Raw genomic sequence first — 27,637 nt, forward strand, 5'->3', positions numbered from 1 at the left:
TGTTATGGCTAAAATGAATTTCAAGAGTAATTTTGTTAAAACAAGATTTCTTTCAAAAATAAATCTCCGATACATTTGGGTCTATTCAAGAACTACTATATTTGAATTCATCTTTAACAAAAACATCTGAAATAACTTGGAAAACATGCTGATGACAAAACCATATAAGAAAACATAGGTTCCTCAGAACATTTCTTACGTACCCTAAAAAATATATTTGATCTAGAGTTTCACATCGGAGCATTAATATAGTGAAGTTTTGCATTAAGGCATTAAACAGCCATATTTGACACTTAGCTTGCTGGCTAACCTCAGGGAGTTGAGCGTTTCCCCAAAGCTCCATCCCCCAGCATGAAGCCCGTCCTTCTGCGGTGTCCCTCAAAGAACGGACCTCTTCCTTTCTGTCTCTGAGGGTCAGCTGCAGGTGAGACAGAGTCATCTGGAGAGGAAGGAAAGACTAAATCAACATCATTTCATTTGATTTAGGTGAAATTATCTAATTTCACGCAGAGATGCAATAAATGACAGGAGTTGTCACTACCGTAGCTAGTAGGTGGGTTCGAAACCAGAGCCCGCAGAAGTTTTCAGGCAGTGTCTTCCCCTCTCTCTCTCTCAATTTAACACCCTCTCTGGAATAAAGGCACTCTGGCCGAGAGGGAGCAGGGAGAAGGAGAGATGTGAACAGAACAGCGTGACAGAGACCACACAGTAATTTATTTCAGCCTCCAGGGCGATCTGCTAGTTTTCTAAAGACATTATGATCATTTTGAAGATGTGCAAAGCCCTTCTCTTCCCTCCTGTAAAAAGACAAATTATAAACCACATTATGAAATTTAAATATTTGAATGCAGTGGTCCTCGTACCTGATCTGGCTCGCCACACTTTTCTCCAGATCAGTCAGTCACTCTCAAATTCTCCTTCTCCAAAGATTTGACCTTGTTCTAGTAGTTACCCTCCAAGCAGTCTGGTTTTTTCTAGCCCACTACAGAACATGCTTTTTAAACATTCACCTCTATGACATATGAATTTGAAATGTCAAGGTAGGAAAAGTGTAAATAATAAAATAAATGCTGGATTATATCAGGGATTTCTCACCTGCTTTGGTGCCAGTGGGTGAAGCAGTTGGCTTAATGTGGCCTCCCCTTGGTGCTGTTGAAGCTATAGATTGTTTCAGGACCCACAATGGAACGAGAACGATGCATAACAAATCACGTTAGAATAATTCCTCTCACACCAGAATCTGTTCACTTAATAACACCCTTTGCTTAAAGCACTTCTGAATGTTCTTGCTACAAGTTAGTAACAATGGATAACAATATAACTAGTTAAATGTCATCTAATATTTTATATCAGACATAACCTCAAACTTGAATTCTCAATCCCTGCTCCAGTACAGTTCTGTAAAAGAAGCCCAGCAACCCTGACTTAAAAGAGTATCCCTATGCACTTTGTTCCATTACCAAGCAATCATCTGAACTCTGGAAGGAGCGGCAGCCACCGTGTTAGCTCCCATTGGGCTGACTGGCCGAGCTGTGTGGGGGACGAAATTATAAGATTATATTTCGATACAATAGGAAAGAGCTATATCAAATCATATTTGTTTCAATATATTTGGCACAAAAAAAAATCCCTCAACACCGCCTTGTTTGAACAGAGATGATCTAACACCCAGTATTATGCTTACATTTCCAAAATCTCTTCAAACCATGTTGATTAAATAGTGTACATGTGATTGTCATAGCATGGCTGTGCAGGATGTCCCATGTAGTGCAAATGAGAACTGTAATGTTTTCTCGTATTAGCCCAGTACCAGGAATAATAAATAACCAGGTAGGCATACTATACACTTTACGTATGGCTACCCCAAAAAGAGCAGGTTTGGTTAAGTAACGTGATTAAGAACCATGCCGTATCATGCCGTGGAAATGCTGCATGTATTAACAGTTAACGTACAAGAAGCTAACTATGTCTTTATGGTTCACAGCGTTTACGTTACCTTCAGAACAGGCACTGTCGGCTGAAACTTAAAGAGTCATATATAACGCTAGGAGAGTCAGTGTAAGCTAACGGCCTGCTAATTGCAGGATGTTAAATTATAACTAAAATAAGTCCTTTTACCTATCTTTAGAACAATAAATAACATAATAACGTCTAAGCTCAGAATGTTCTGCAAAATTATCCACCACATTGACACTTAATTACGATAACAACGCGCAGAGTTATAAAAGGACACGTGGCACACACACAAACAATTTACCAGAACATCATACATTTTAGCACACCGTGGCTCTGAGGACCTCTCACAGACCAAACACTATGGATCCGAGTGTCTTACCGAGTGTCTTACCGAGTGTCTTACCGAGTGTCTTACCGAGTGTCTTATCGTCTGCACGCATCAGTGTGTTACCCGGCTCGCACGCACCAACTATTTAACTCCTTCAGGTAGCAGCACCGGGGCTGAATCTGATTAGGGTGATTACACCCAGTTTACCAGGACCGCCTGCGATCATTACCCAATCGATTTCTATGAAGGTAGATATGGTGCAAAATGCGAGAGCGTGTAAAACCTGATTTGAGCACTTGCAGAAAAAAAATCTGAGCTTGTGTGCATACTGTAACGTTCACAGATGGAGTCGGAAACAGGCTTTTAGTTATTAGGCTTTAATAACTCTTATTTTCTTTGAAGATCACAGGTACAGATATCACTTGCAGGTTCAACCTCACACTCTCTTAAACTCTCACACACACACATTTATAACCCAGACTACGTCTCCACTTCCCGCCCTCCCCCGTCTGCTCCCCCAACCACAGGCCCGCCTTCAACCAGTATCCCGGTACAGCTCTATGATTGGCAGAGAGACGGGGAGTGACACCCTCAGCATCCTATCAGAGTCGCTACAATACATTACATTTACACTTGTATAACATATCCACGTAACTGTGAACCAAATATACACTTGTATAAAATATCCACGTAACTGTGAACCAAATTTGAAGTCACAGAAGAAAAAGTTTTGTAGCTTGTAGAAAAAAAATGAACTTAGTGATGAAATATTCACTTGCAGAAAAATACATATTTTTTAAATATATTTTCCATTACAACTGCAACTTGGTTATTACAACCTCTCAAATCAGTCATTACAACTTTACGAGCAAACAAGTAGTGGTTGTAGTCTACAGCAATAATTAATATATTATAGCCTACTGCTTTGTACAGAGGCCCTAAAGGGACATGGAAAGAAAAAAAGGAAGAGAGAAAAAAAATAAAGTCTGGAAAACGGATTTGTTTCTCGTGCGCACGAGAAACGAATCCGTTTTTCCAGACTTTATTTTTTTTTGAGAAAGTTACCGATGCACCAAGGAGGAAGTGGAACACACATTAGACAACCATTTCATTGCAGACTGTTATGTTTACGTGGGGAAATGACAGAGCATACATTATTTGAGATAGACTATATTTTGAAGTCAGACTTAATGTTATGCACATTTCGGCCAGGGGTGTAGAGCTATTGGTTTAAGAACCGGATTGGCAAAACAGGAGAGTCTGTAAACCAGTCTGCTTTGATCTATGAATTAATGTCCGTGACTCGCAGAGTACCTGCTTCCCCCGCAGCTGTTTTATAGGGAAACAAACACTCACACACACAGAGCCAGTGGCGGACACACCCCTGGCCGAAATGTCCTTAAAGTGAAGTCTGAGTACGAAATATATCTCAAATAATGCACTGTCATTTCCCCACGTAAACATAACATTCTGCAATGAAATGGTTGTGTCCTATGCGCTTCACGTCCTCCTTGGCGCACCGGTAACTTTCTCCCCCAAAAAATCTCGTGCTCACCAGAAAGTCTCGTGCGCACGAGATACTAACCCGTTATCCTGACTTTTTTTTTTCTCTCTCTTTTTTTTTTTTCATGTCCCTTTTGGGGCTCCGTAGCTTTGGCACTAACGGTGGTGTTTTTAAAGCCTTTGTAAATTATCCATGCTATTTTCTATTTAGCTAACGTTGAAGTAGTGTATGTGAAATCAACCTCACAATAAGATGTGTGTATATTACAATTATTAATGTCATATTTCAAGATGATTAATTAGATATTACAATATGGTTGGTTGAGCTGGAGTTCATTATTGAGCTTACACGTCACAGTCATCTGAAAAACAAACCCAAACCAAATGGGTATCAAATAAACAGTAAGCATTGGTAACACAACTTCCAAAGTTACAGTACACAATCCAACATGTTCAACAGAAGAGAATCAGTTATATTGTTTGTACACATAGTACTTTACATATATATCTGTTTGTTTAAGGTGTCCAGGTGATGCAGACAGGCTGGACCAGAGAGTGAGAGACAGAACTGGACTCCTCACAGCAGTGGACTTCAGCACAGGTACAAATACTATTTTTTCATACTGTACAAAGAATCAAGAAAGATATTGGTTTAAATGAATGAAGTATTGACTTTAATACACTGATATACATTCCATTAAACAATACTAAATACTAGATCACCTACACATCAGTGAAGTTGAGGGTTTTTTCTGTGCAAAAAGTTGCATTTAGATGTTAACAAGCAATATGATTTTGTCAGCTTTCTAATTTAATGTATTAAAGGCAAAGATATTTAACACATAGTGAGAACTGCTACTATTTATCTCTCAATATTGTCTGTAAAAAACGTGGTAAAAGTTATTCTTTCAGTGAGACAACAGAGCAAGCTTCTACAGTTGCACTACGTTTTGTAACAGTTAAATATTATTTTGATAATAAAATATATTTCAATGTTAATGAATTTCATACTGTTCATTCATAATCTGATTACAATTACAAAATAATTATATCTACAGCCCCTAAACACACAAACACACCGCTTTCATAAATAACACACTTGTTCTGCGATAATATGTTTTATGTTTCCTGTCATTTTTGTTAGGAAAGGACATGACTGAAAGACATCCCCTCTTTCTCTGAGGGTCAAGAAGAACATCCAAGAGGAACATTCAAATCTGATTTTATGAGATTTTAAGACCAGTACAGGACATTCACTAAGAAACTACTTTTATTGTGAAAACAAAGATCTGCACACCGAATATGTTTGTAGTCTATCAGGACCATCATTTGTTTGTGACGCTGCCTGCACCTCAGAGAAGGGGTGGTTATAGTCAGGCTTAGAAAGCGTGGCGAAAAACATAGTCAGCTGATGGGATGCATCTATTTCCACATCTACACTCCATCAGCTGATTATTTCTATTTGCCTCACTTTATGAGCTTCACATTACTTGTGTCTTGTACCGCAGAGTTTGCAACGTCACAAATAAATGGGGCCAATCTTCAGTCAGATGTGAATGTGTAATCTAACATTTTCAGTAAGAATAATGGACGAAAGGAGTGCAAATACAATTTATTGAAATGTGAACCAAAAGTTAATCAAATGTTTTAAATAAAAAGCACATATGGACAGAAGGTGTAAAGCCTTTTAAATGTATAAGTAAACACATTTATTCAAATAAAGTGACAGACTAGGCCTGTGCAGTTGGTATCAGCTTTGCCCAGCATGGGCTCCTCCATCAGGCCTGGACTTCCTCGCTGAGGAAAGACCCTCAGTCCTCTCCAAACCATATAAAACGGTGGTCTTCAAAGCGGATTTAATCCTCAATCACAATAATAATATTCAAAGTAATACTGGGCAAGTAATGGGCAAAATGTACCGTTGATTGACGCGCCATGTCAGCGGACTGGTAGCGACACGAACCGTTAGCCCCGCAGTCAAGCCTCGTCGTTCTGATAGCTCCGCCCCTTCGCTCCAACCCCCCTCCCTCCCCCCACATCGACAGCTGATCTACAGGTGAAAAGTACTTTTGCGACACATTTATCGCAAGGAGTGAAGCAAAAGTCAAGACCGCAGATTTGTCGATTTATACTGCCACAGAGCAGATTCGTCAAGTTGTAATGACTGATTTGAGAGCTTGTAATAACCAAGTTGCAGTTGTAATGGAAAATATATTTAAAAAATATGTTTTTTTCTGCAAGTGAACATTTCATCACTAAGTTCATTTTTTTTTCTACAAGCTACAAAACTTTTTTTTTTCTTCTGTGACTTCAAATGTGGTTCACAGTTGCGTGGATATTTTATACAAGTGTAAATGTATGCACACAAGCTCAGATATTTTTTTTCTGCAAGTGCTCACATCAGGTTTCACACGCTCTCGCATTTTGCACCATATCTACCTTCATAATTTCTATCCCTATGAATGGGTCATTTGTATTTAAATTAACATATTTGTAATGCTAACGATTTAATTTCTTATTAAAATTAAGCCATTTTGTTATTGATATGAATTTATATATATTATTTTTCGACTACTTGTAATCTGTATTTATTTTATATTTAGTAGAGTCACAGGCTCTGTTTGACATTACACTTATTGAATCTTTAAATGTATCCTAATATGAAGGGTTGCTGTCCTCCTCATAACATGCATTTTGCTCAGGGAATGTGAAAAAGCAAGCGGTTTGGAGGGTGTTGTAATTTGCCTGCAGGAATAAGGCATGCTCATTATAGGCTACAGAGAAGAGTTACCGTTTGATCTCTTCTAATCATTAGCATCGCCTGTAAGCATTTTACATATCTGCATTTCTCAAAGAAGATCTTTCTGGCTTTTTAATGACTGTTTTTTATTATGTCCTTTTGCAATGTGTTGTCTCAATGCTTTTGATGTGTTATACATCCAAGTGTCCCAAACCATTTCAGAAAGAACTGTTACTGCCAGAACCAGAGAAGAGTTAAATGTATTTTTGTAACTAATTAACTGATAAGATACAAGTAGAGTTTAAAATACTGCTCTCAGAAATAATGTATTAATTTATAGCCCAACGTTGGTATGCACTGTGAACAAACTAAACAGGATGATGGGACTCCATGACCCGTCAAACGTCAAGCTACCCCACAGCACCCACCCCCTGGAGGAAATCTCTGGCGCCGCCACTGTGTTGTGAAAAGGAATTGCCTTGCTGCTGAAATGTGTTATAAATAAACTTGCCTTGTCTAGAATCAATTAAGTGAATGCTAAATATGTAGCCTAGTTGTTTCATAGCACTCAATGGTGGGGTGATTGCAGAAAAATGCATGAAGCAGTGAGTAAAATATCAGAGTAACAAGTAAAAAGTCAAATATTTAGCAGAATTAAAGAAAATAAGTGCCTCATCATCATCTCAAGTAGAGCAATGGAGAAATGCTTTGGTTATATGACAATGCTTACTGGTGGGGATCCACAAAACGTGTTTGAAATGTAAATATATTACTGATCCAGCTGCAGTGTTGCTGATGGGACTAGAAGTGACGTAACAGTGACGTCGCAGCCCCCTCCTTCTTTAGTTGTCCGCTGAGCAGCAGCACAGTGTAGTATTTTCATCTGAGCTGCACACTCCTTCGGGCATATCGAGGAAATAAAGCCGGTGAGTTAAAATATAAAGTCAGAGCATACTGAGTCAATGTTAATCAGTAAATGTCACGTATAGTGGTTAGTAAGTGCGCTAATTTATGTTTTTTTAACGATTGAAAACCACTTTTGAATTCCGTTTGAAGTCATTTTTCTGTGAGTAGCATTAGTTATTAATTGACATGTTAGTATACCGATACCACAGTGTGAACACCTCTGTTGTATTTGAATAACTTAGGGTTTAAAGTGCTGAGAAATACGCGTTTTAATGAATTAGTCTTTTATAATGTATGTGAAGTGAGGTTTAAAACGGAGTTTGAGTATGCATCTTGCATCAGAAATATAAATATAATCTTTTATAATAATACTAATGAAATACATGCAGTCTACACGTGCACAGAGTTGTATTTGCTACTCTGCATTGTTTGTGATTATTGTCCACATTATTCATGATAGCAAATGTAATCTAGTAAAGTTTGTACTTGACAACAACAGCTAGTTTACAGTTTCAGATTGTAAATAATATTGTATAATCTTTATAAAAGTCATGTTATCCTTTATTAAACTACACAATACTAGCTTCACCTCCAACAGTTATCAAAACATAGCTTATGCAGTACTTCATCAGTGATATAAATCAAGTATAGAATCCTACATTCTGGACTATATCTTCTTGAATAGTGGTTTTCTGCTTTTATTTAAACATCCAAACACTTCCTTGAAGAATACACTGGTTTTCAGGAGGTTGTAATAACCTAAAAGAGCATAGATTTCCCTTCATGCACACTGTTTCCCTTTGTGTGTCTGTAACATGTGCATGTGTAAGGTAAATAATGTACTTTCCATACAGTGCGCCTTTTAGCTGGCTATTAAAAAAGAGTTCAGCAACACTTTCTGTCATTTCTCCCGTGCAGTCATGTGTCTGCGGCTCAGTGTAGAAGTGAAAAACATGAGCAGTGGTATGTCAGAAGTTAAGCCCCTGCCATATGTGTCTGGTCCATCTGAGCTGCTGGATATCGGCTGGACTTCAAAGGCGAACCTGGTGGCCCGACTCTTGTACTCTTTAGACACGCATGACAAACCTGGAGTAATTAACCTTCAAGTAAAGAATTAAGTTCACACAGCAGCACAGATCGGTTTGCAACTGTTCTAGTGATTTTTTAAACACTCGATTTGGCTCTGTTGTTCGGGTCGAACGAGGAACATTTTTGGCTTAAGCTGCCGATGTTCTTTTACCATGTGATGCATTTAAGTGTGACAGAATGAACAACTGCAGAGGCCTCGGGGTATTAAAACCATTTCTCTTTTTCTCAGCCTGGTGCGTTTAAGTGTTCCTCGTGTACAGTATAACATTACAACATTAGACTTGTATGTATACCAGCAATTAACACAAGCATCACCCGTGAAAGAAACTGTCACAGATGCAATACAATAGCCTAATAGTATCTTTATTTAAACGGCAGTTATCAAAACACAATGACCAATGCTTCCCATCAAAAACACACTAGTAAAAACATAGCAATAACAAGATAAAAGTACTAAAATAACAAAAAGGAAATATAGACTGGATAGAGACTAGACAAATGTTAAATCAGTGCGATAAGAAACGTTGTCTTCAGAGTAATTCTGGATCAAGATGACTCTCCCAATATTATTTACAATGTTTTGGCTCATTCATGCGCGTCGTAAATATGATAACTCTGACAGCACTGACTGCAGAGATATATTTAAGCATATTTTCAGTAACAAGGCTTAACCTTTGACCTTCTGAAGTCTGATTTACAGCACTGGACTCTGCGGGAAAACTAGTTAACAGTCAATCCTGTTGGTAAAAAAAACTTGTTTTCTGGACAAAATGGGACACTAGTGTTCAGATAGCTGAAATGACATCAAAGAAAACTGTCTGTTCTAAATGCTGTCAGACCCACTCATCAACTTTTACACTCACAATCTGCCAACGTTATCCTCTGTAGTCAGTGGGGGGGGGGGGAGGAAGATTTAGACCGGCCCTCCTTCAGATTCCTTCAGCGCTGCGACCCAGGATGAGGCGCTGATTGAACCCTCGGTGATATAACCCCTCTCCAGTTTTAACACGGAGCCATTGTATCTAATCCCTGCACTCCAGATTTCACTCCATGCAAGGCCTCGCATCTCTCAGACGGCTCAAAGCTGGAGAGTTTAATCCCAAGTTTTCCTTTCAGCGTACAGAATAAAATTAGGAGCCATACAGTAGAGCTGAGGAGCTTCATTAATGCAAGCAAATAAACTCAAAGGCTTCTCTTTAATTAAACCATATATCATGAAATGAAGTTTGTAGACTCAACTTGTGGGCAAAGAAGATTCCAAATGTGTTAGCTATATATAAAACCCCTTCATAGCACATTGTCTATATGTTACATCTAGTTGACCTGATTTATTTCCTTTAACACCATATACTGTAGGCTTTTTCTATGCACAGCTATGGATCAGTGTTATTGGGGCATGCATAATGCTAAAAAAACAACCATTTACAACCACGCAGTCAGCACAACGCCTGGGGGAGAAGCATCGCATGGAGTCGGGGGCATCTGAACTCACGGCTGATCTTACACTATGATCTTAATTCACGGGCTAACCAGGTCATCTGGTAAATAACTCATTTAGTGACGCCTCAGTGAATCCAAAAACAGCTTTTTCTTAGAGAGTGAACTGCAACTGTATGTTATTATATGTTTGTATTTAAAACGTTACACCTAATGGAAGTCTGTTCGTAATAAAGGACTTTTTTACTGAAACAATATAATAAATAATATGTTTATTTCGTATAGCACCTTTCACCGAAATATAATTCACAAAGTGCTTCAAATTAAGACCACAGAAAATACAATAACAGCACGAGGCAGACATTAAGGTTAACATAAAAACAAAACACAGACATATGCTCCAAAAAGACCCACGTCGGTGTTGAAATGATAAATGTCATCATGCTGTAATAAGCTGTAAAATGTTCTGCATGAGTTTCAAACCCTTCGGCGAAATAGAGAGGTGTTCAAGTTAATCTACAGTATATCTTTGTCGTTGACTTCTCCTTTGTAGTCTGGAACAAATGTAGTTCCTGCCCCGTAAACATGACCGTAGTTGCACCTGATTAAGCAATGTTTAAACGGATTAACACGGCAGCTTACAGGATATTACATGGATTCCTCAACAAAGTCAGTCTCATAGAGAGGAATGTTGGCTTATTGTTGATTTTCCTAGTTTGAAACCACTGTTGCAATCTCCACTTTAAAAGGGAGTCTGAGTTAAGGACAATACAGACGCTCAGCGATGAATATCCCAATGCATAGTGGAGAAAGACCCCATCTGGAAAGCTAGGACTAATGGCTGAATTCCCAGAGGGCACGATGGGTGTTGTAATTGAAGCATAACTCATGTTTGAGTCAGAAGTGACAGTGTTAATAGTTATAATAGATCACATCCTATGCTTCGTGTGCAGCCTGGCAGGGATCCTTTTGACATTTAAATAATGAAGCGTGTTCACAGCATGAGCCGAACACACAGCTGATCACTCCTGTACACAATGTATTTCTATTATAACACACTGCTTTGCTTTTCTCGAAAGAACACGTATGTTTTTATATTCTCCATTCAATCCAACAATGAAAATATACAGACATTAACGCTGGGGATTCATTTGAAACATCCTATGTGGTTCATTTCAGTGGCTTGGGATCCCTTTCTTCTGCAGGGTGTGTCTACCCAAGTGCATGAAGGAACATTTGGACAAAGATGGAGGCCTGGCCAACCGTGGCCTGGGTCCTGCTGATGACCAACATTGCTGATTGGCTGAAAACTGTCCAATGCCGGGACTTCACCATGACAGACATCATCCAGCTGCATCCCTCAAGTAAGAGCATATTTTAATATATACATGACACATATTAGGGGCGCTGGAAGTAAACTGCCCCAATGCTGACATGCTGCATGGCATTGGTGTTTTGTACTTTGAATAATGTGTATTCAAGATATTAAAACAATTTGCACACATCAGGTTTCAACCCCTCTTGGTTTGCATTGGAATACTTGGAGATATTATTTTATGAAATAATCCGAAAGCCATTTAAAAAACAACAATTGTGTTATTGCCAAGGGAACTAGATTGATGCTAACGTTTGGGGAATGACTTGAATCCATCCCTTCTTTTCAACGTTATTTATTAAATGTTTTCTTTATTATTGGCCCTACTTGTTTGTTTGTTGGTTTGTTTGTTTGTTTGTTTGTTTGTTCACAGCATGTAACACACACAGTCGGTGTTAACGACTGATTGGCGGAGCAATGCTTTCCCCCCCTTGCTTCTTGATTCTTTTAATCTAACTCACAGATTCCTGGTGATTGTGCAATGAAAGAAAGCAGTTTTTTATCTTGATTTGTTTTATAACTTAAAATGTAAAACTCAACGGATGAAAGCAGCATCATCAATGACCTAAAAACAGCACGATTGGGGGTGTTTGTAAGATTTTGGAAGTTGTTTCCTTAATGATTGTTTGACTGTAACACACAAAGCATTCCTTTCTGATTTTCTTTGTTTGGGTCACTTGAAAGGCGCTATACAAATGTAATCTATTATTATTATTATTATTTAGTTCTCTTTCCTTGTATGTTTGTCAATCACATCTCAAACTATTATCTGTCCTCCACAGCCACTCCTCATCCTGGCAGCTTCAAGTGTTTCACGTGTGAAGACGCGGCAGATAACTACGAGTGTAATCGCTGGGCGCCGGATGTTTACTGTCCAAAAGGTACATCAGTGTCTCCCTGTTTGCATCGAGACTGAGTTAATGTACTTCCCAAACGACTATGTCTGCTGGTTAAATAATCCAGATATTAAAAAGTGTGGCATGTCTTCCAGACGCCAGATACTGTCACACGCTGCACATGATGGACAACCATGGAGACAGTGTGTCTGTGACCAAGCGTTGTGTGAGCCTGACGGATTGTCAGTTCACCGGCTGTGCTGACGTCACTGATAACGGCTACCAGGTACGTTTACCTGCACTAAAGGTCCCCTATTATACTGTCTTTCATTACTTTATTCTAGGTCTCAGATATATACAAACATGTCTCTGAAGTGTTTGTCTGAACACCAAACAGATCATTGCAGCATTACCCATAATCCCCTCTGTTTCAGCCCTGTTTCCAAAGTGCTGATTCTCTGTCTGTTACTTTAGATGAAAATAAGGAGCCCCTCCCCACGCCCCTCTGAGAGACATTTGGTTACAAGATTTGGTTTATAGAAATGGATCAGGACAAAAAGAGAGAGAATCTTTGTTCCTGAAACTTTCAGAGTCTCTTTCCACAGAGGGGACACATGTTGATGTAGAAGAGACATGAAGAAGAGGGGACACATGTTGATGTAGAAGAGATATGAAGAAGAGGGGACACATGTTGAAGAAGAGGGGACACATGTTGATGTAGAAGAGACATGAAGAAGAGGGGACACATGTTGATGTAGAAGAGACATGGAGAAGAGGGGACACATGTTGATGTAGAAGAGACATGAAGAAGAGGGGACACATGTTGATGTAGAAGAGACATGGAGAAGAGGGGACACATGTTGATGTAGAAGAGACATGGAGAAGAGGGGACACATGTTGATGTAGAAGAGACATGAAGAAGAGGGGACACATGTTGATGTAGAAGAGACATGAAGAAGTGGATTTTGCATAATAGGTGACCTTCAACTTTGAACTCAAACATGAGAAGTTGTAGATTATTTTACACAGCATGGCTTATTCTCCTCCTCAGATGTGTTCGTCCTGCTGTGAGGGGAACATCTGTAACGTCTTTGTTCCGAGGAATGCCAGCAGTGCCATCTTTTCCTCGTCTTCTCCTCTGATCAGCTCGAGCACGAAGCATCTCCCGACAGCGCTGAGCTACTTCCTCGTCAGCATCTGCACGGCAGCTCATCTCTGAGGGAGGAATCTGCGTCTGTGGGACATACTGGACCCCATATAAGGACTTTTTTTGTAAATTACATTTTTGTACGGTGAAAATCAATGACAATATAAAATGTTAATGTATGTTTTGTAAACCTGGAACATGCAGCATTAGACCTGAGCTCCATGTTCGTTTCACAGTTATAACAAATGAACTGTTCTCCCTTTACGTTATGCTCCCTTCCTCTTCTCAGACTTGTTCAAACTATTTTGTTAATTTATTTACGCTTAGTGTGGACGTTGTAACAGTATAACTGTGTTGTTTGTCTAAGTCCATGTCCATATTCTGAGGTTTTGTACTTAATAAATACTTGTGATATTTACTTGCATCTGGTTTTTTGCATGTTAAATATATATAGACAGATGTTATCTCTCAATAAGCACATCATTCTTCATCATTCTAAAACTAAATGTTATGTTTTTTTGCACAGAATATGCCGTCAATTAACACTTAGTTGAGTGCATATTACATTTTCTTTACATATACAAGCTTACATAATACTAATTATATAACACATAGGTTTGAGCAAGCTCTCTGATTGGTCAATAGGCGTGTTTGATTCCACGATCAAACAACGATCAAATAGAACGTGCCTAATCACAAAGTATCCAGTGGCCTACACACGCCACTAGCCTACCGAAACTACTTCCATGAGCCTACATCGTGTGGTTTCCATAGCGACGTTAAGCGACACACAGCCGTTACACTGTTATACATTGTCTCTCGTTGGAAATCGGTAGCTACAAAATGTCAGATTTTAAAGTTAATTTTGATTTGTTGGGGGGCCTCAGTATTGATGAATGGCACTGCTACGCGTTACACAAACCATTGCGTCAGAAGCACCTGCATACAGCGGCTGGCGGAGGCAGGGTTGGAGGACAGAGAAATCATGTCCGTTAATGGACATAAAAACGAGTCATCGCTTCGCAGCTACTGGGCTCCATCTCTAGACAACAGAAAGATGTGGAGCAACGCGCTTTTTGCCGGTCCGGGACACGCCATGAAACGTCCACTGGAGGAAAGCTCTTCCTATAACGCAGTCCTACCCGTGAACACCACAGCACCACCTGCAAAAAAGTCTGGCATGGAGTTCATGGAGAGCTGTTTCAAGAATTGCACTTTTAATGGCAGCATGAACATCCACCTTCATTCTGAACCCAAAATGTTTCAGCACCATGGACAGCCTGATTTGATTTGTTCCGCTAATCCCACACAGTGATTACTCAGATATTTAAATAGCCTAATTCAAGAATTGTTTTCAATAAATTGTTTTCAATAAATTGGTTAATAATATATTATTTACTATAATTATATCAATAACTGTAAGCGGGGTAGCAGGAGTGTTTGATCGGCTATCGTTACCATGGGAACTACTTTCTAGGAACTACTTTCTGACGGAGGTTAACTCAAGCAGAAAGCGTAGGTTTGGGAGCAAATTAGCCCACATTATGAAATTATTTTACGATATTGTTGATTACATTGATAGTTTGTGTAATAGAATCGCAATCTGTTGTAGGCTACTCCAGTACAGGCGTACGGACCTCGGCGCTGCCGCAGTACTGTCGTACCAATAATGACGTTCAAGAACGGCCTCTCGTGTATGATTGCTTAAATATACGGCTCTTTATCGTCTGGTTTAAAAAAGCTTGCATACAGCAGGACAGAAAGTAAAACATAATGTATAAGTAGACTGAATTTATATTAAATATAGGATGAATCTTTTTGCATTTGCCTCAACAGCAGCTGAAAAGCTTTTGTGTAATTAATAAACAGATCATAGAAGAATTAGGACAAAGCCGATTGGTTGTAAATTGTGTAAAATAGAAAGATAGTAAGGTAAAGGTAAAAGATTAGGTAGGTTTATTCTTCAACACATAAAATATACTTTGCAATTTCGCCTTGTGTTTTTCTTTGCATCGCCAGCTTTTTAAAACCTTTATTATCCTTTACTTGACAAATAAACAGTTTTTAAGATTAAAAAGCTATTCAATCGGCAAAGTAAACATATGATGCATGTATGGATATTTACTGCAAAGTTTTTCTGACCGTGCAAGATCTATCTTGTTAATAAATAAACTAAAAATGCTTTAAAAACGAGATTTTCTTTATAAACCAAGACACTTTTAAGAAACTCAAAAGGCTTTATATGTGCCCGTGTATGTGCCCTGATATCAATCATGACATTGCTTGCTCTCGAGTGCTTTTTATTAATTTTTTGATAAATAATCAATCAATTTATAATAATAATAATCAATTTTTGGGATTTTTACTTCTTTTTTTTGTGCTTTTTTTGCAAATATATAGCGTCTGCTTTCCCCCCTTATTTTCACGGCTTTCTACAATCAGTCAATTATTTTCTTATTCATTGTTTTCAATGCTTTTACACTCGTGATAAACCGTAAAAACGCAACCGAGATTTTTTCTTTAAAGGGGGCGGGGCAACATTCTCCTGCAGACGTTCCATGACGTAGGAGGAGTTATAGAGCGCAGCAGTTCTGACGCGCATGAAAGCCAATGCATTCTAGAATTCTGGCTCATAGGACGTCATCAGTTTAGTTTGCAAATAGACCCCAAAAGCAGACACTTGAGCACTTATTTTCAGACCTTCACAAGGAGAGCCACAGAGAGAAATAGTTCTGCAGAAATTACCAGATTGCACTTAAAATGTATCACCAATCACTGGGAATGGAAATGGAAATGGAAAGAAGCGAATCCAGCACCGACTACAGCGTAAGAAATCTAGTCTGAATCTCACACACAAGGGGCCATTTTGGGAAAAGGTTAATCCTTTATTAGGTTCATGTTTTCATTTTTGATGAAATAGCCTTTGAAATGCATACAATAAATGCTGGTCTCTCTGTGCAATATTTCAGATTGATTACAGACATGGTTTATGAGTTTTGCAAACACTTCCTATTTTTAAATCCACCGCACCTATTTGCCGCTGCTTTAAATTGAGCTGCCCATACTCACACTACAGTATGTTTTTTTAGTCATGTATTCTGTACCTGCTGTGTTTATTTATTGAATTTATTTCATTACCTTTGCTTCTTATGCCTGTTTTTAAATACCTTTTTAATAATGTGTTTATAATGTATTTGTTCTTAAATGTCTTTTGCTTTTAATCTGTAAAGCACTTTGAATCGCCACGTGCTGAAAAGTGCTATTTAAATCAAATTGTCTTGCCTTGCAACCATTACTAAATCATTCTGGCACATTTTGAACTTGTACAACATTTGTTAAAGTCTCATCCTCTTGACTTTTAAAACCTGATTTGCTTTATTTCCAGATTGCTTCAGACGAAATGGGAGAACTAATGTGCAGCGATTTGGATATGCCTATGTTAACACCAGACATATTCCAACCCATAATCAAGTCATTCCTCAACGACTGCACAGATGTGTAAGTAACACGTTTAAAGTCATCAAGCAGATAAGCTCAGACCTGGCGTAAACATCTCTGTTTCACTAAACCATGACTTGTCTTTTTCTTACAGGAGTTGGCAGTTGTTATCAGATGGCAAAATTGACTCAGACATGATCATTCTTCTTACAAGAATGTGTCAGGAGATCATAGATACGCTCACCATCCTGATCTTGGAAGTTACTTTACCTCAGGTTAATAAGTGGATGGACTGGATGGAGGAGGAAAACCAAAAAAACTCCTGCATCACAGCCTCCTTCCCAACGTAAGTCACCAGCTTCACAGCCACTCTTAAATTACATTTCAGCGAGCTGCAATCCTACTTTAAAGACTTTCAATCATAACTCTTTCCATTTTTGTTTTTCGGCGAGCCTAGGGTTTACACGCAAAGGATTCGTAATTATGACAGAGTGACAGAAGAAGATGTTGAGGCCAGTTTTGGGAACTGTCTTGACTGCTGTTTCGGTATGGCACTAGGACTCCAACAGAGTGCAACCCAACAGTCTCAAGCACTCCTGGCTTTGTTCATAGTATCCATAACAAAGAGGGTGAACAGTGATCTTCAAGAACTCACACAGCCACCCTCTTCCAACTCGTCCAGAGAGTCAGTTTCATCAACTGATTCTCAAACCGAAGATATTGTTTACCACATCGCCCATATCTTGAGAGCTTGCATGGGAAATGATAAGGTGCTTCCCTCACCACAGTTTTCCCGAAGAAGCCAATGCTCAAGCTGCACGTTTTCAGATGACGAGACAGATATCAAAAAGATCATGGAAGCAGCAGATCAATTGCTGGCTTCAACTGACATTGGAGAGCGTTCGGCCACTCCGGCAGGGAAGCCGCCGCAAAGGAGTTTAGAGGAATTAGCAGAAGACGACGAAGAATTCAAAGTCGTTTTAGATTTCCTCGCAAGTGAAAGGGAAAATGAGGCTTCCATGAAACCAGAGAGTCTGCCACAAAGAAGTGCAAAGGAAGAGGAAGAAGAACGACTCTATTTGGAAACTGCTGCAGAATTCTTCTCAAGTGAAAATGAGGCTTCTATGAAACCAGAGAATCTTCCACAAAGAAGTTTAGAGGAAGAAGACGACGAAGAACTCAAAGTCGTTTTAGATTTCCTCGCAAGTGAAAGGGAAAATGAGGCTTCCATGAAACCAGAGAATCGCCCAAAAAAAAGTGCAGAGCAAGAGGAAGAAGACGAGAGAATCCTCAAAGCAGCTTTAGAATTCCTCGCAAGTGAAGGCGAGAATTACTCGTCCATGAAACTAGAGAACCTGCCACAAAAAAGTGCAGAGGAAGAGGAAGAAGAAGAAGAGGAAGAACTCAAAGCAGCTTTAGATTTCCTCGCGAGTGAAGGCGAGAATGACTCTTCGATTGAACGAGAGAATGTTCCACAAAAAGCAGCAGAGAAACTGGAAGAAGAAGCAATCCACTATTCATTGGTCAACATCTCACCGGGAGAGATTATCCAGGATTATGACATTTCTGGAGAGAAATCAGAAGTGAGACTTTCTTCCAGTTTGGTCGTTGAAGCATCTGATAGTTTTGGAGAGCGGCGGCCATTAAAATCAGAAGAAGAAGAAGAGTTAGGAAGTGAATGTACGAGTCCTTCTTCCACTTTAGTCAATGAAACGTCTAATAGTTATGACGAGGAGTTGCAACGACAACGCAGAAAAGGCAAGAAAAAGGGCAGAAAGAAGGCCCATTACTCTTCAACAGAGACTTCAGACGGAGGCACACAGCAACGATACAACAAGAGGTACCAAGAGGAAGAGGAGGCTTTCTACTCTGAAGAAGAGTTGCTGATAAAGCAACACAGGACCTGTCTCACTGTGTTTCTAGTCCAGCTACTAGATCACATTGCAGCCCCAAACCAGACCATTTACCACAGTGACTTCGAGGGGATGGTGGAGCGCCTGAGAGTGAAGACGGATACGATGGGATTTGCCACTCTCCTGAGAACCCGTGAAAACATCCACATTCCAGTCTACAAAGACCTCGTGGAGCGGTTTGGATCTGCGGAGGAGATTCAGAGTGCCATCAGATACAAACGTGCACTTTTTGAGAAAGCCGTGTCCACGACATTGAAAGAAAATCTGTGGAAGTGTTCAGAAAAAAGTGGCAGAACGGCCGTGAAGAGGAAGACCAAGAAGAGGGTCAAGAGATTATCCACAGACAGTGAGATGAACACGTCGTCAATGTCGAAAGAGTTTGAGTGGGTGGTAGGATCCACACCCCTACCACAGAAGAAGAACAAGAAGAAGTGCATCTTATGTCGCATGATCGACTGCGTCACCAAGTTCTTCAGGAAGGTGTTCAAGTGAGGAAGCAGCGCTGGATCGCAGGCTTGTAGAAAACGTGCATCAACACATGCATCACATTTGATTTTAATCTTTATTCTACTTTTTCAAACAAGTCTGGGTTTGTCTTCAATTGATTGATGTATTTTTTAGTTTTTATCCTCTGGGCTGAAGACTTTTTATTTTACTGTAACTTTTATCATATATTTTTTATGTTTATTTGCTTTTTCATTAGTTTTTAAATGTTTGTATTGATCTTGATTATGTTACGGTTCTTTTCTGCAGCGTGCATGCTCGGGTTTCCTCCGGGGTTCTCCGGTTTCCCCGCGTTGATTTAATAAAATTACAATAAATAGATATCTGCTTTGTCATGTCCTTATCATCAGAGGTAGAACAGGAGACAAGAGAACACTCATTATTAGAAATGTGTCAAGTTGAAGTTTAAGGAGTCATCTCATTTACCACTAGAGGGCGACAATAACCAAACATTTCTGCAAACCTTTTTAGCTTTGTGACGATCAAATTGCAAAATGAAATGTCTGACAGTATCTCAGTCCTTCATTATTCACCGAGTAAAGAGGAAACCTTCACAGCTACAGGAAGTGTCCAAATAATCCGTGTATCTACCGTCCAATTGTTTTTCTTTATTAAACACGTAAACGGAAGACCGTCTGAGAGGCCTTTTTGCTTTTTGCTTTTTACCTTACTAAAACGTCAAATGGTCCTTGGAGTGAGGGGCGGGGCGGAACTCACGGAAGTGATTTCACAACAAAAGCACTCGTTTGCTAAAATCACACTTGTAATCACTATCCTGCTGAAGGAACGGTGATTATTATAAACAAGGGGAATTTAGCGATCACAACGAAAACGGCCAAGACAAATATTGAGCCCAGAAAATGGATGTTACTAAGGGCTGTAAATATAATAGGCCTTTGTCTAAAATGGACAACATTGTTAGGAGATTTAAACTATACAGCGGTTCTGCATTGCGGTCACTCAGCCGCCTCTCCACTTTGCTTTTTGAAATCAGCTGCTCTTCATTATTCCTGCTATATTTGACGAGTGATACAAATATTTGTTTCCACAAGTTCTTAAGGAAACTGACACTGTTGGACTCGGTTCTAGTTTGACTTCTACCAGAAATAAAATGAAGTACTTTTACTGTGTATGTTTTGAGAAATCCTCTGTCAAAGTCCCCTGCTGAGAACAACATCAAGCCACGTCTGCTAAGTTTGATGAGGGAATTCTTTTTTGTTGCCGTTAGTTCTTCGTGAGATCGATCCTGTTGGACTCAGTACTAGTGAAACTACCCCCACAAGTACTATGAAGTACTTACTGTGTACTTTTCCAACAATCCTCTGTCTATGTCCCCTCCTGAGAACAAGAATGCATGTTTCTCTGCTATTTTTGAATAAGCGTTAAAAAACCTTTCTTCATGAGACTGATATTGTTGGACAGAGTATTTTAAGAGGATGGTAGACTTGATATCAGCAATACTTCCAGTCAGTACTCCGGCAGCAGCATTTTACACCTTGGAAAGTCTTTAGAGTCTGGCCTGGATAGCTGGTCCCAACTATCCTTCAGCAAAGTGACACTCTGTCACTCTGGTTGCCCTCTTATGATGCTGTTGAAAAAAAAAGCAAAAAGCAAAAAGGCCTCTCAGACGGTCCTCCGTTTACGTGTTTAATAAAGAAAAACAATTGGACGGTAGATACACGGAGTCCAAATAACCGGATGAAAAGTCACTTTATTGTCTCAGACTGTCACAGTGCTTCAACTTCAGATGATGTGCATCAGGTTAGAGAAACATTGAAAACACTGCACCATAAATATGAAAAGGTTCAGTCCATGGTTGTATTATCAAAAAACACAAGTGTTGTCATCCTCTCAAGTGTTAATATTGTCTACAAACTTATCAAACGGCAGATATAACATGTTGAAATGCCTTTTATTGGTAATAAGAACGCTTCCCCCTGCACCGAGTGTGTGTTTCTCCCAGCATTTAGTGCAAGGTAAGTCAGGTTGACCTGTTCAACGTTAAGGTCTCAGTCCTCGTTACAGTAAAACAAACGCCCACCGAGCCAACACTATATCAAGTTCCTAGCTTCGTCAAACATAAATAGAGGCATTTTTTGGGAGATCCGTGCAATATTTAAAAAAAAAAAAAAGCCTATCCCTCGTCAGAGAGTAAATTTTAAAGTCCTTGTAGTCTTGCGATAGCAGCACTGTGAGCAGGTGCGTTGGTGAAAACAGTCCCCACAAACAAAGACGTTCCTCTCAGGATGTGGCGAATAACTGTGCAGGAGCCGGACACTTCGATGTGGAAACCCAGATCTCTGAGTTCCTCCTCTGTCCGCAGTTTGGTTTGACTTGATGGAGATGCAAAGAACTGTAAGGGAACAGAGGACGGCGTAAATAAATATACAAGCTGGCGTTATCTTATATAGATTTAAGACTGACACTAACGTCCCATTTTCTATCCATTCAAATATCTAAATGACTAATACACCTTCAAAAGATCGAATTAACTATTTCATTTTCTTTGGACAAGCTGTCTGTTATTGTATATTGCAGCAAAAAAACAAGACATGAAATAAAGACATTAGAATAGAGCAGGGGTGTCAAACTCAATTCGGGCCACAATAGCATCATGGTTCCACTCAAAGGGCCAGTTTTATATATAAGACTATATAATAATAATAAATATATCATATTTATAAAATAATGTATTATATTACATTATTGCCTCTGCATTGGATTATTATCAGATAGGGTAACAACTTCATAATTAACTACGTCTGAAAGCAGAAGTCTAGGGCAAATAATTGCAAGTCTCTTCAGTGAGAATGACGAGAGGCCGTTACTAGAGTTATTTATTGAATGGCATTAATTGTATAAGTGTTCACCCCCATCTTCTCTGTGTTCCCTCCTGCTGATTACCCAATTGTGTTCACCTGGTGCCCTGTGTTTGCTAGTCTGTCTGTGTATTTAGGTGCTGTGTCTTGAAAGGCTGGTAGTGTGTGAGAGATCTTTGTGGCTGCAGGATGTGTTCACGGAGAACAGCAGGATTGAGGCTGTGAACTTTGTGCACATTATTTTAATAAATGCCCACGTCGGGTTATATTTTTGGACGTTCTGCCTCTGCCTCCTTGCTTGGTCGGGCCGCTCAACGGTCAGTCTCACATAGGGTAATAACAAATTTTGAACAAAAAGTAACATTTTGAAAGAATGTTAAATTCTGAGAAAAAAAAAGTCTAATTTGAGATGCATTGTGGGACATGCTGTTTATGGGCAATGTGCTTCTGTTAAGCGGCATGTAACCGTATAATAAACATATTATATTCTTTGCAAGTGAGATGTAGGCCTGTCACGATAATTAATTTTGTTGGACGATACATTTTTCTGGAAATTATTGCGATAAACGATAATATTGTCGGCACCGTTTTAAGACATAATGATAATATATAATAATAATTCAAGTACATCCTTTCAAACATAACTTTTTATTGAACATTCAACATTGCAAATGAAATGTGAAATAATATTAAAATATATAAATTATATATAATAAATAAAACAAATTAATTAAATTATAATAAATTAATTAAATCACACACAACCAAAACAATAAATTAAATAGAGTCAGGCTGGAAAACAGAGCTCTCTCTCTCTCATATATATATATATAAATAAATAAATAAGTAAATATGAGCACACATTATCTCACAAGCAAAAAAAACTCCTTAAAACAACAGTCAAGTGTCCAGTCCACTGTCAAACACCCAGATGCCTCAACAGGCCATATCCAAATCTGTTTTTCTAAGTTTTCGAGCAAGGAACACCAACATGTTTGCATTGTCGGGCGGGGCTCTCCATCTCCAGCTGCCGTGTTTGCTCCCAGCTGGGAAAACGGAATGGGGTGGTTGTGTTTTAGGTGGTTTAAAATGCGTGGTATTGCCTGCTTTTTTCGCTACCTTTTTTAAACCAATGCGACACACCGCCCGGCTCATTCAAGTCCGTAGGTTGGCCTCGTTGATTTGGTTTGAATCCAAAATACTGCCACACCGGAGAATCGAGATGTGTAGTTAGGTTTTGTAACCAATTCCATTTCACTTTAAATTCCCCGCGAGTAAGTCACACGTTGTCTCCCGCTTGTCGCTATATTATTAATTTGGCTGCTACGCTGCTGCACGTGCACGCGGAGTGTCCTGACCTGGCTGTGTGTCAGCCCCGCCCCTCACAGCGCGCCTGGCAGCCACAGCGCTCCAGGCTATAATGCTGGTCACATCTTTATGTAAACGGCAATTTATCGAGCTCAGAAAAGTTATCGAGTCCATTTTTATTTATCGTACAATAAGTCAATTTATCGATTATCGCAACAGGCCTAGTGAGATGTGGGGCCACATGAAATGAAGTCGCGGGCCGGATTTGGCCCCCGGGCCTTGAGTTTGACACCGCAGGAATAGAGTATCAAAATGTATTCACACCCATATGTTGTTATATTGCAGCATAATTTAAACGATGTTTCCCCCTATAATTAGAAATGCATAAGCTATCCTGGTATGCCCTTTCTATGAGACAGCTTTAAAAGGAATAACTCACAGCTTCTCCTGTTGTCGGGTCAATAAAGTCCGCCCAGTAGCCTGCCGTCCACAGCGCGAAGCACATTTCCTTCGCTCCGCTCACAAACTGCAGTTAGAAAGAAAACACGTGTGTCAGCAGCTGTTTTATAACTTCATGTCACATTGCCAAACTTAAAGGTCCCCTATTATACTGTCTTTCATCAATATGTCACAGGTCTCAGATATATATAGAACCTGTCTCTGATTGGCTCATGGTTGCCCAAGCCAAAACAACGTAATGACATCATGAAGTGGCCAAAATCTGATCAGCTCATTTTCAGACAGGTTTTTATAGAAATGGATCAAAAAGAGAGAGAATCTTTGTTCCTGAAACTTTCAGAGTCTCTTTCCACAGAGGGGACACATGTTGATGTAGAAGAGACATGGAGAAGAGGGGACACATGTTGATGTAGAAGAGACATGAAGAAGAGGGGACACATGTTGATTTAGAAGAGACATGAAGAAGAGGGGACACATGTTGATGTAGAAGAGACATGAAGAAGAGGGGACACATGTTGATGTAGAAGAGACATGAAGAAGAGGGGACACATGTTGATGTAGAAGAGACATGAAGAAGAGGGGACACACGTTGATGTGGAAGAGACATGGAGAAGAGGGGACACATGTTGATGTAGAAGAGACATGAAGAAGAGGGGACACATGTTGATGTAGAAGAGACATGAAGAAGAGGGGACACATGTTGATGTAGAAGAGACATGAAGAAGAGGGGACACATGTTGATGTAGGAGAGACATGAAGAAGAGGGGACACATTACGATTAAGAAGAGACATGAAGAAGAGGGGACACATGTTGATGTAGAAGAGACATGAAGAAGAGGGGACACATGTTGATGTAGAAGAGACATGAAGAAGAGGGGACACATGTTGATGCAGAAGAGACATGAAGAAGAGGGGACATATGTTGATGTAGGAGAGACATGGAGAAGAGGGGACACATTACGATGAAGAAGAGGGGACACATGTTGATGAAGAAGAGACATGAAGAAGGTGACTTTGCAGAATAGGTGACAGCACTCACTTTGTTGAGCTGCTGCTCTCGGTCCTGCTCTTCCTCCTCCTCACACCGACTGTTACTCTGAGTGACCGTCACCACGGTGATGGAGGCGGTGGGCGCTGAGGGGAACATCAGCTCCAGATCTGACAAACACACTCAGTTTAGTTTTTAAGGTCATGAAAAACTCAGTGGATGAGATGAGGAGTAAATAATGCCTTGCCTTACCTTTCCTCAGCAGCTCGGGGCAGGAGCTGATGGCGCAGTCTGTGTCCGTCTGATGGAAGTACTGCTCAGCTTTGTTCACTCTCGAGTCGATACCACCCAAATTCCCCTGAGAAGCAAACGCACACATTGAGAAAAAACTACTTTGAAGAACGTATATGAGGAAAGTATGGGATAAGCAATTAGTTTGTTGAACATTGGGATAACCATATTAGTTTAACATCATAAAACAGATAGTGTTTACTGATGAAATGCAACACATTGATAGATAGATAGATGGATAGATGGATGGATGGATGGATAGATGGATAGATGGATAGATGGATAGATGGATAGATGGATAGATGGATAGATGGATAGATGGATAGATGGATAGATGGATAGATGGATAGATAGATGGATAGATGGATAGATAGATGGATAGATGGATAGATGGATGGATAGATGGACAGACAGACAGACAGACAGACAGACAGACAGACAGACAGACAGACAGACAGACAGATAGCTGGATAGATAGATAGATAGATAATTGATAGAGCAAAATGATAACATATCAAAATATCCTTCTGGATCTATTGTGCAGGTGTAGATAATGAAAACATTGAAATGATTGTAAAACGTACCTGGAACTCATTTACGAACTGGGCCAGGATGAACTGGTGTCTCTCCGTGCAGCTGGGGGCCGTCAGTACGTCCGGCACCGTCCTGTGGACTGGAGTCTTTAATTTCTTTTGGTGGCCCATGCCCTCCAGGTGGCAGTCGAAGCCAGAGTTACCCGGCAGCTGAAAGCGCTGATCCTGAGGTCCAAACGGTCCCATGCTCTCATCGGGCCACACGGTCCTGGGGCCTGGAGACGGATGTGAGAAACATATTATATAGCATCTGTTTTCTGCTTAATCTTCCCTTAGTTGACTTCCTAAGACCTGGATCTTTAACTGTTTGTAGTCCTGTTTGAAACATGATCTCATCACTCTCATAGCTAGAAAATACTATGATTGAAGCTCCCTTCAGATCTAGATCAGGGCATTTTCTGAACTGTAGGCTGTGGTCACATTTGATTATTATTGTGCTGCTGTGTTTATTGTATTTGTGTAACAAGTTCCTTCTGGATGAATAAAGCCTTCTCTTAGGATGAATGCCCTGGCTGTCTCACCTGAGTCTGTGTGTGATGAAGATATGTACGGCTCGTCTGAGCTAGCAGCAGAGAAGGTTCTGGTTCTGCCCACTCGCAGGGCAGCTAGTACTTGATGACCAGCAGTCTTAGAAAGGACCAGCCGGCCCCGACCACACAGCACCTAAACAACAACAACAACAACAACAACAACAGTCAACAGCCGGAAACATTTGGAGAAATTGTACTTTATAAAACAAGAAATTAAACATCATTTTTATCATAAGAAAATGTATAACAGTGATTTATGTTATGCTTAACTTGCATGCTAGAATGAAAGATAATGTTAACTATTATTTATATATCTTGTTTACATTACACTTTCAAATGGACACTATGCCTGCAGCTACACACATTTACCTTGTGGAAAGTAACTAACTGAATGTACTCAGGTACTGCTTTTACTCTTAACACTTTAAATATAATTTGAATAACAAGTTGAATAACAAGTGAGAAGCTAAGGAGCACATACTACTTCATGCACTATAAAGACTACACTATGGGATAAATAGGTTGTTTTAAATCCTTATATATTCTGTATTTTGTGTGTATGTAATAGCCTATAGCTGTAAACAGGGACAGGGGTGAGTTGTTATGTCACTTACACTGCTGGACATCGTGTGTGGTCTTCTGTTTCTCACTTTAAACCTGCTGGATAAAAACAACAACAATAAGAAGAGAAAAAAATAACACCCCATACTGTTGGTTATTAAAGAAAAACAACACACTTTAGCTTGTTAGTTAGCATTGTTAGAATAACTTCGGATAGCAAACATGATGCAATGAATACACGCGTGTTACACGGGGCTAAAAACACATCAAGGGTCAGGTCTATCATTGCCTAGTTTGTAATAAATAAAAATAGTCAAAACAGTGTTACATGTTATGATTTAAACACAAACCAAACAGCTGTTAGCTCCTCGCGTTAGCACGTTGTCTTGCAGTAAATATGGAAGGTCAGCTGATTCTTATTTTGACACTTTCTCTTTTTTCGACAGTAATCTTTACTTCCCAGATAAATATAAACTTGGTTCAAACACCTGACAACGTGGAAAATAAACCCGTCTATAAATCTGAAGGAAAAACTGACAAATAAACACGTTTTAATGGGATAACATTATGATAAGTACATGTTGTTCTTACCTGTTAACTTGCACGTCCGCAGCTATGGCATAACAAGGACGGGAAATGACGAGGGACAAAACAGTCGTATTTCGCGTACTGGTTAAATTGTATAATGTTAGTTATAGTGGGGATTAATTAATTAGCTTCATGTTGTGAGACAATATTGATCTGATACTCCAACAGCCTTTTTTGCGCTTGTAAACCAGCCCTACACAAAATATATACAATATAAATTATAGCCTGCGTGTTTCCCTTTTCACCACAAGGTGGCAGCAAATAACAGCAGTACTTCCCCTTTGCAATGCAATGTGGCCTTAAAGTAGCCTTCATTTATCATTTAAAG

General features: G+C 39.6%; 3 protein-coding genes and 1 long non-coding RNA gene across 5 annotated transcripts; 2 read left to right on the forward strand and 2 right to left on the reverse strand.

The window, feature by feature from the left end:
* On the reverse strand, positions 1 to 2,344 carry LOC307032477. Its single transcript, XR_013806273.1, has 5 exons — positions 2,283 to 2,344; positions 1,461 to 1,530; positions 1,096 to 1,158; positions 864 to 982; positions 1 to 645 (listed from the first exon to the last, which is right to left on the reverse strand). It is a non-coding gene; the product is annotated as an uncharacterized lncRNA (long non-coding RNA).
* Positions 2,345 to 7,387: 5,043 nt separating this feature from the next.
* Positions 7,388 to 13,735, forward strand: lypd6 (LY6/PLAUR domain containing 6). 2 transcript variants are annotated; one of them, XM_079667530.1, is made up of 5 exons: positions 7,388 to 7,453; positions 11,165 to 11,323; positions 12,117 to 12,215; positions 12,326 to 12,456; positions 13,222 to 13,735. In XM_079667530.1, exons 2-5 carry the CDS (start codon positions 11,206 to 11,208, stop codon positions 13,387 to 13,389), a joined length of 516 nt encoding a protein of 171 aa, XP_079523656.1. In that variant the 5' UTR covers positions 7,388 to 7,453; positions 11,165 to 11,205; the 3' UTR covers positions 13,390 to 13,735. The 2 variants fall into 2 exon arrangements, with proteins under 2 accessions (XP_079523656.1, XP_079523655.1); XM_079667529.1 differs by lacking the exon at positions 7,388 to 7,453 and having other exon boundaries at positions 11,065 to 11,323.
* Positions 13,736 to 16,436: 2,701 nt separating this feature from the next.
* LOC307033800 (uncharacterized protein) lies at positions 16,437 to 21,266 on the forward strand. The gene is made up of 3 exons (XM_079672427.1): positions 16,437 to 16,815; positions 16,910 to 17,101; positions 17,213 to 21,266. Exons 1-3 carry the CDS (start codon positions 16,718 to 16,720, stop codon positions 19,158 to 19,160), a joined length of 2,238 nt encoding a protein of 745 aa, XP_079528553.1. The 5' UTR covers positions 16,437 to 16,717; the 3' UTR covers positions 19,161 to 21,266.
* On the reverse strand, positions 20,864 to 27,406 carry mmadhca (metabolism of cobalamin associated Da). The gene is made up of 8 exons (XM_079672428.1): positions 27,313 to 27,406; positions 26,775 to 26,820; positions 26,152 to 26,293; positions 25,622 to 25,845; positions 24,999 to 25,104; positions 24,798 to 24,916; positions 23,739 to 23,825; positions 20,864 to 21,525 (listed from the first exon to the last, which is right to left on the reverse strand). Exons 2-8 carry the CDS (start codon positions 26,784 to 26,786, stop codon positions 21,331 to 21,333), a joined length of 885 nt encoding a protein of 294 aa, XP_079528554.1. The 5' UTR covers positions 26,787 to 26,820; positions 27,313 to 27,406; the 3' UTR covers positions 20,864 to 21,330.
* Between the last annotated feature and the right edge of the window lie 231 nt (positions 27,407 to 27,637).

This window comes from Notothenia rossii (assembly GCF_949606895.1).
Source record: "Notothenia rossii genome assembly, chromosome: 3".
Classification (NCBI taxonomy): Eukaryota; Metazoa; Chordata; class Actinopteri; order Perciformes; family Nototheniidae; genus Notothenia; species Notothenia rossii.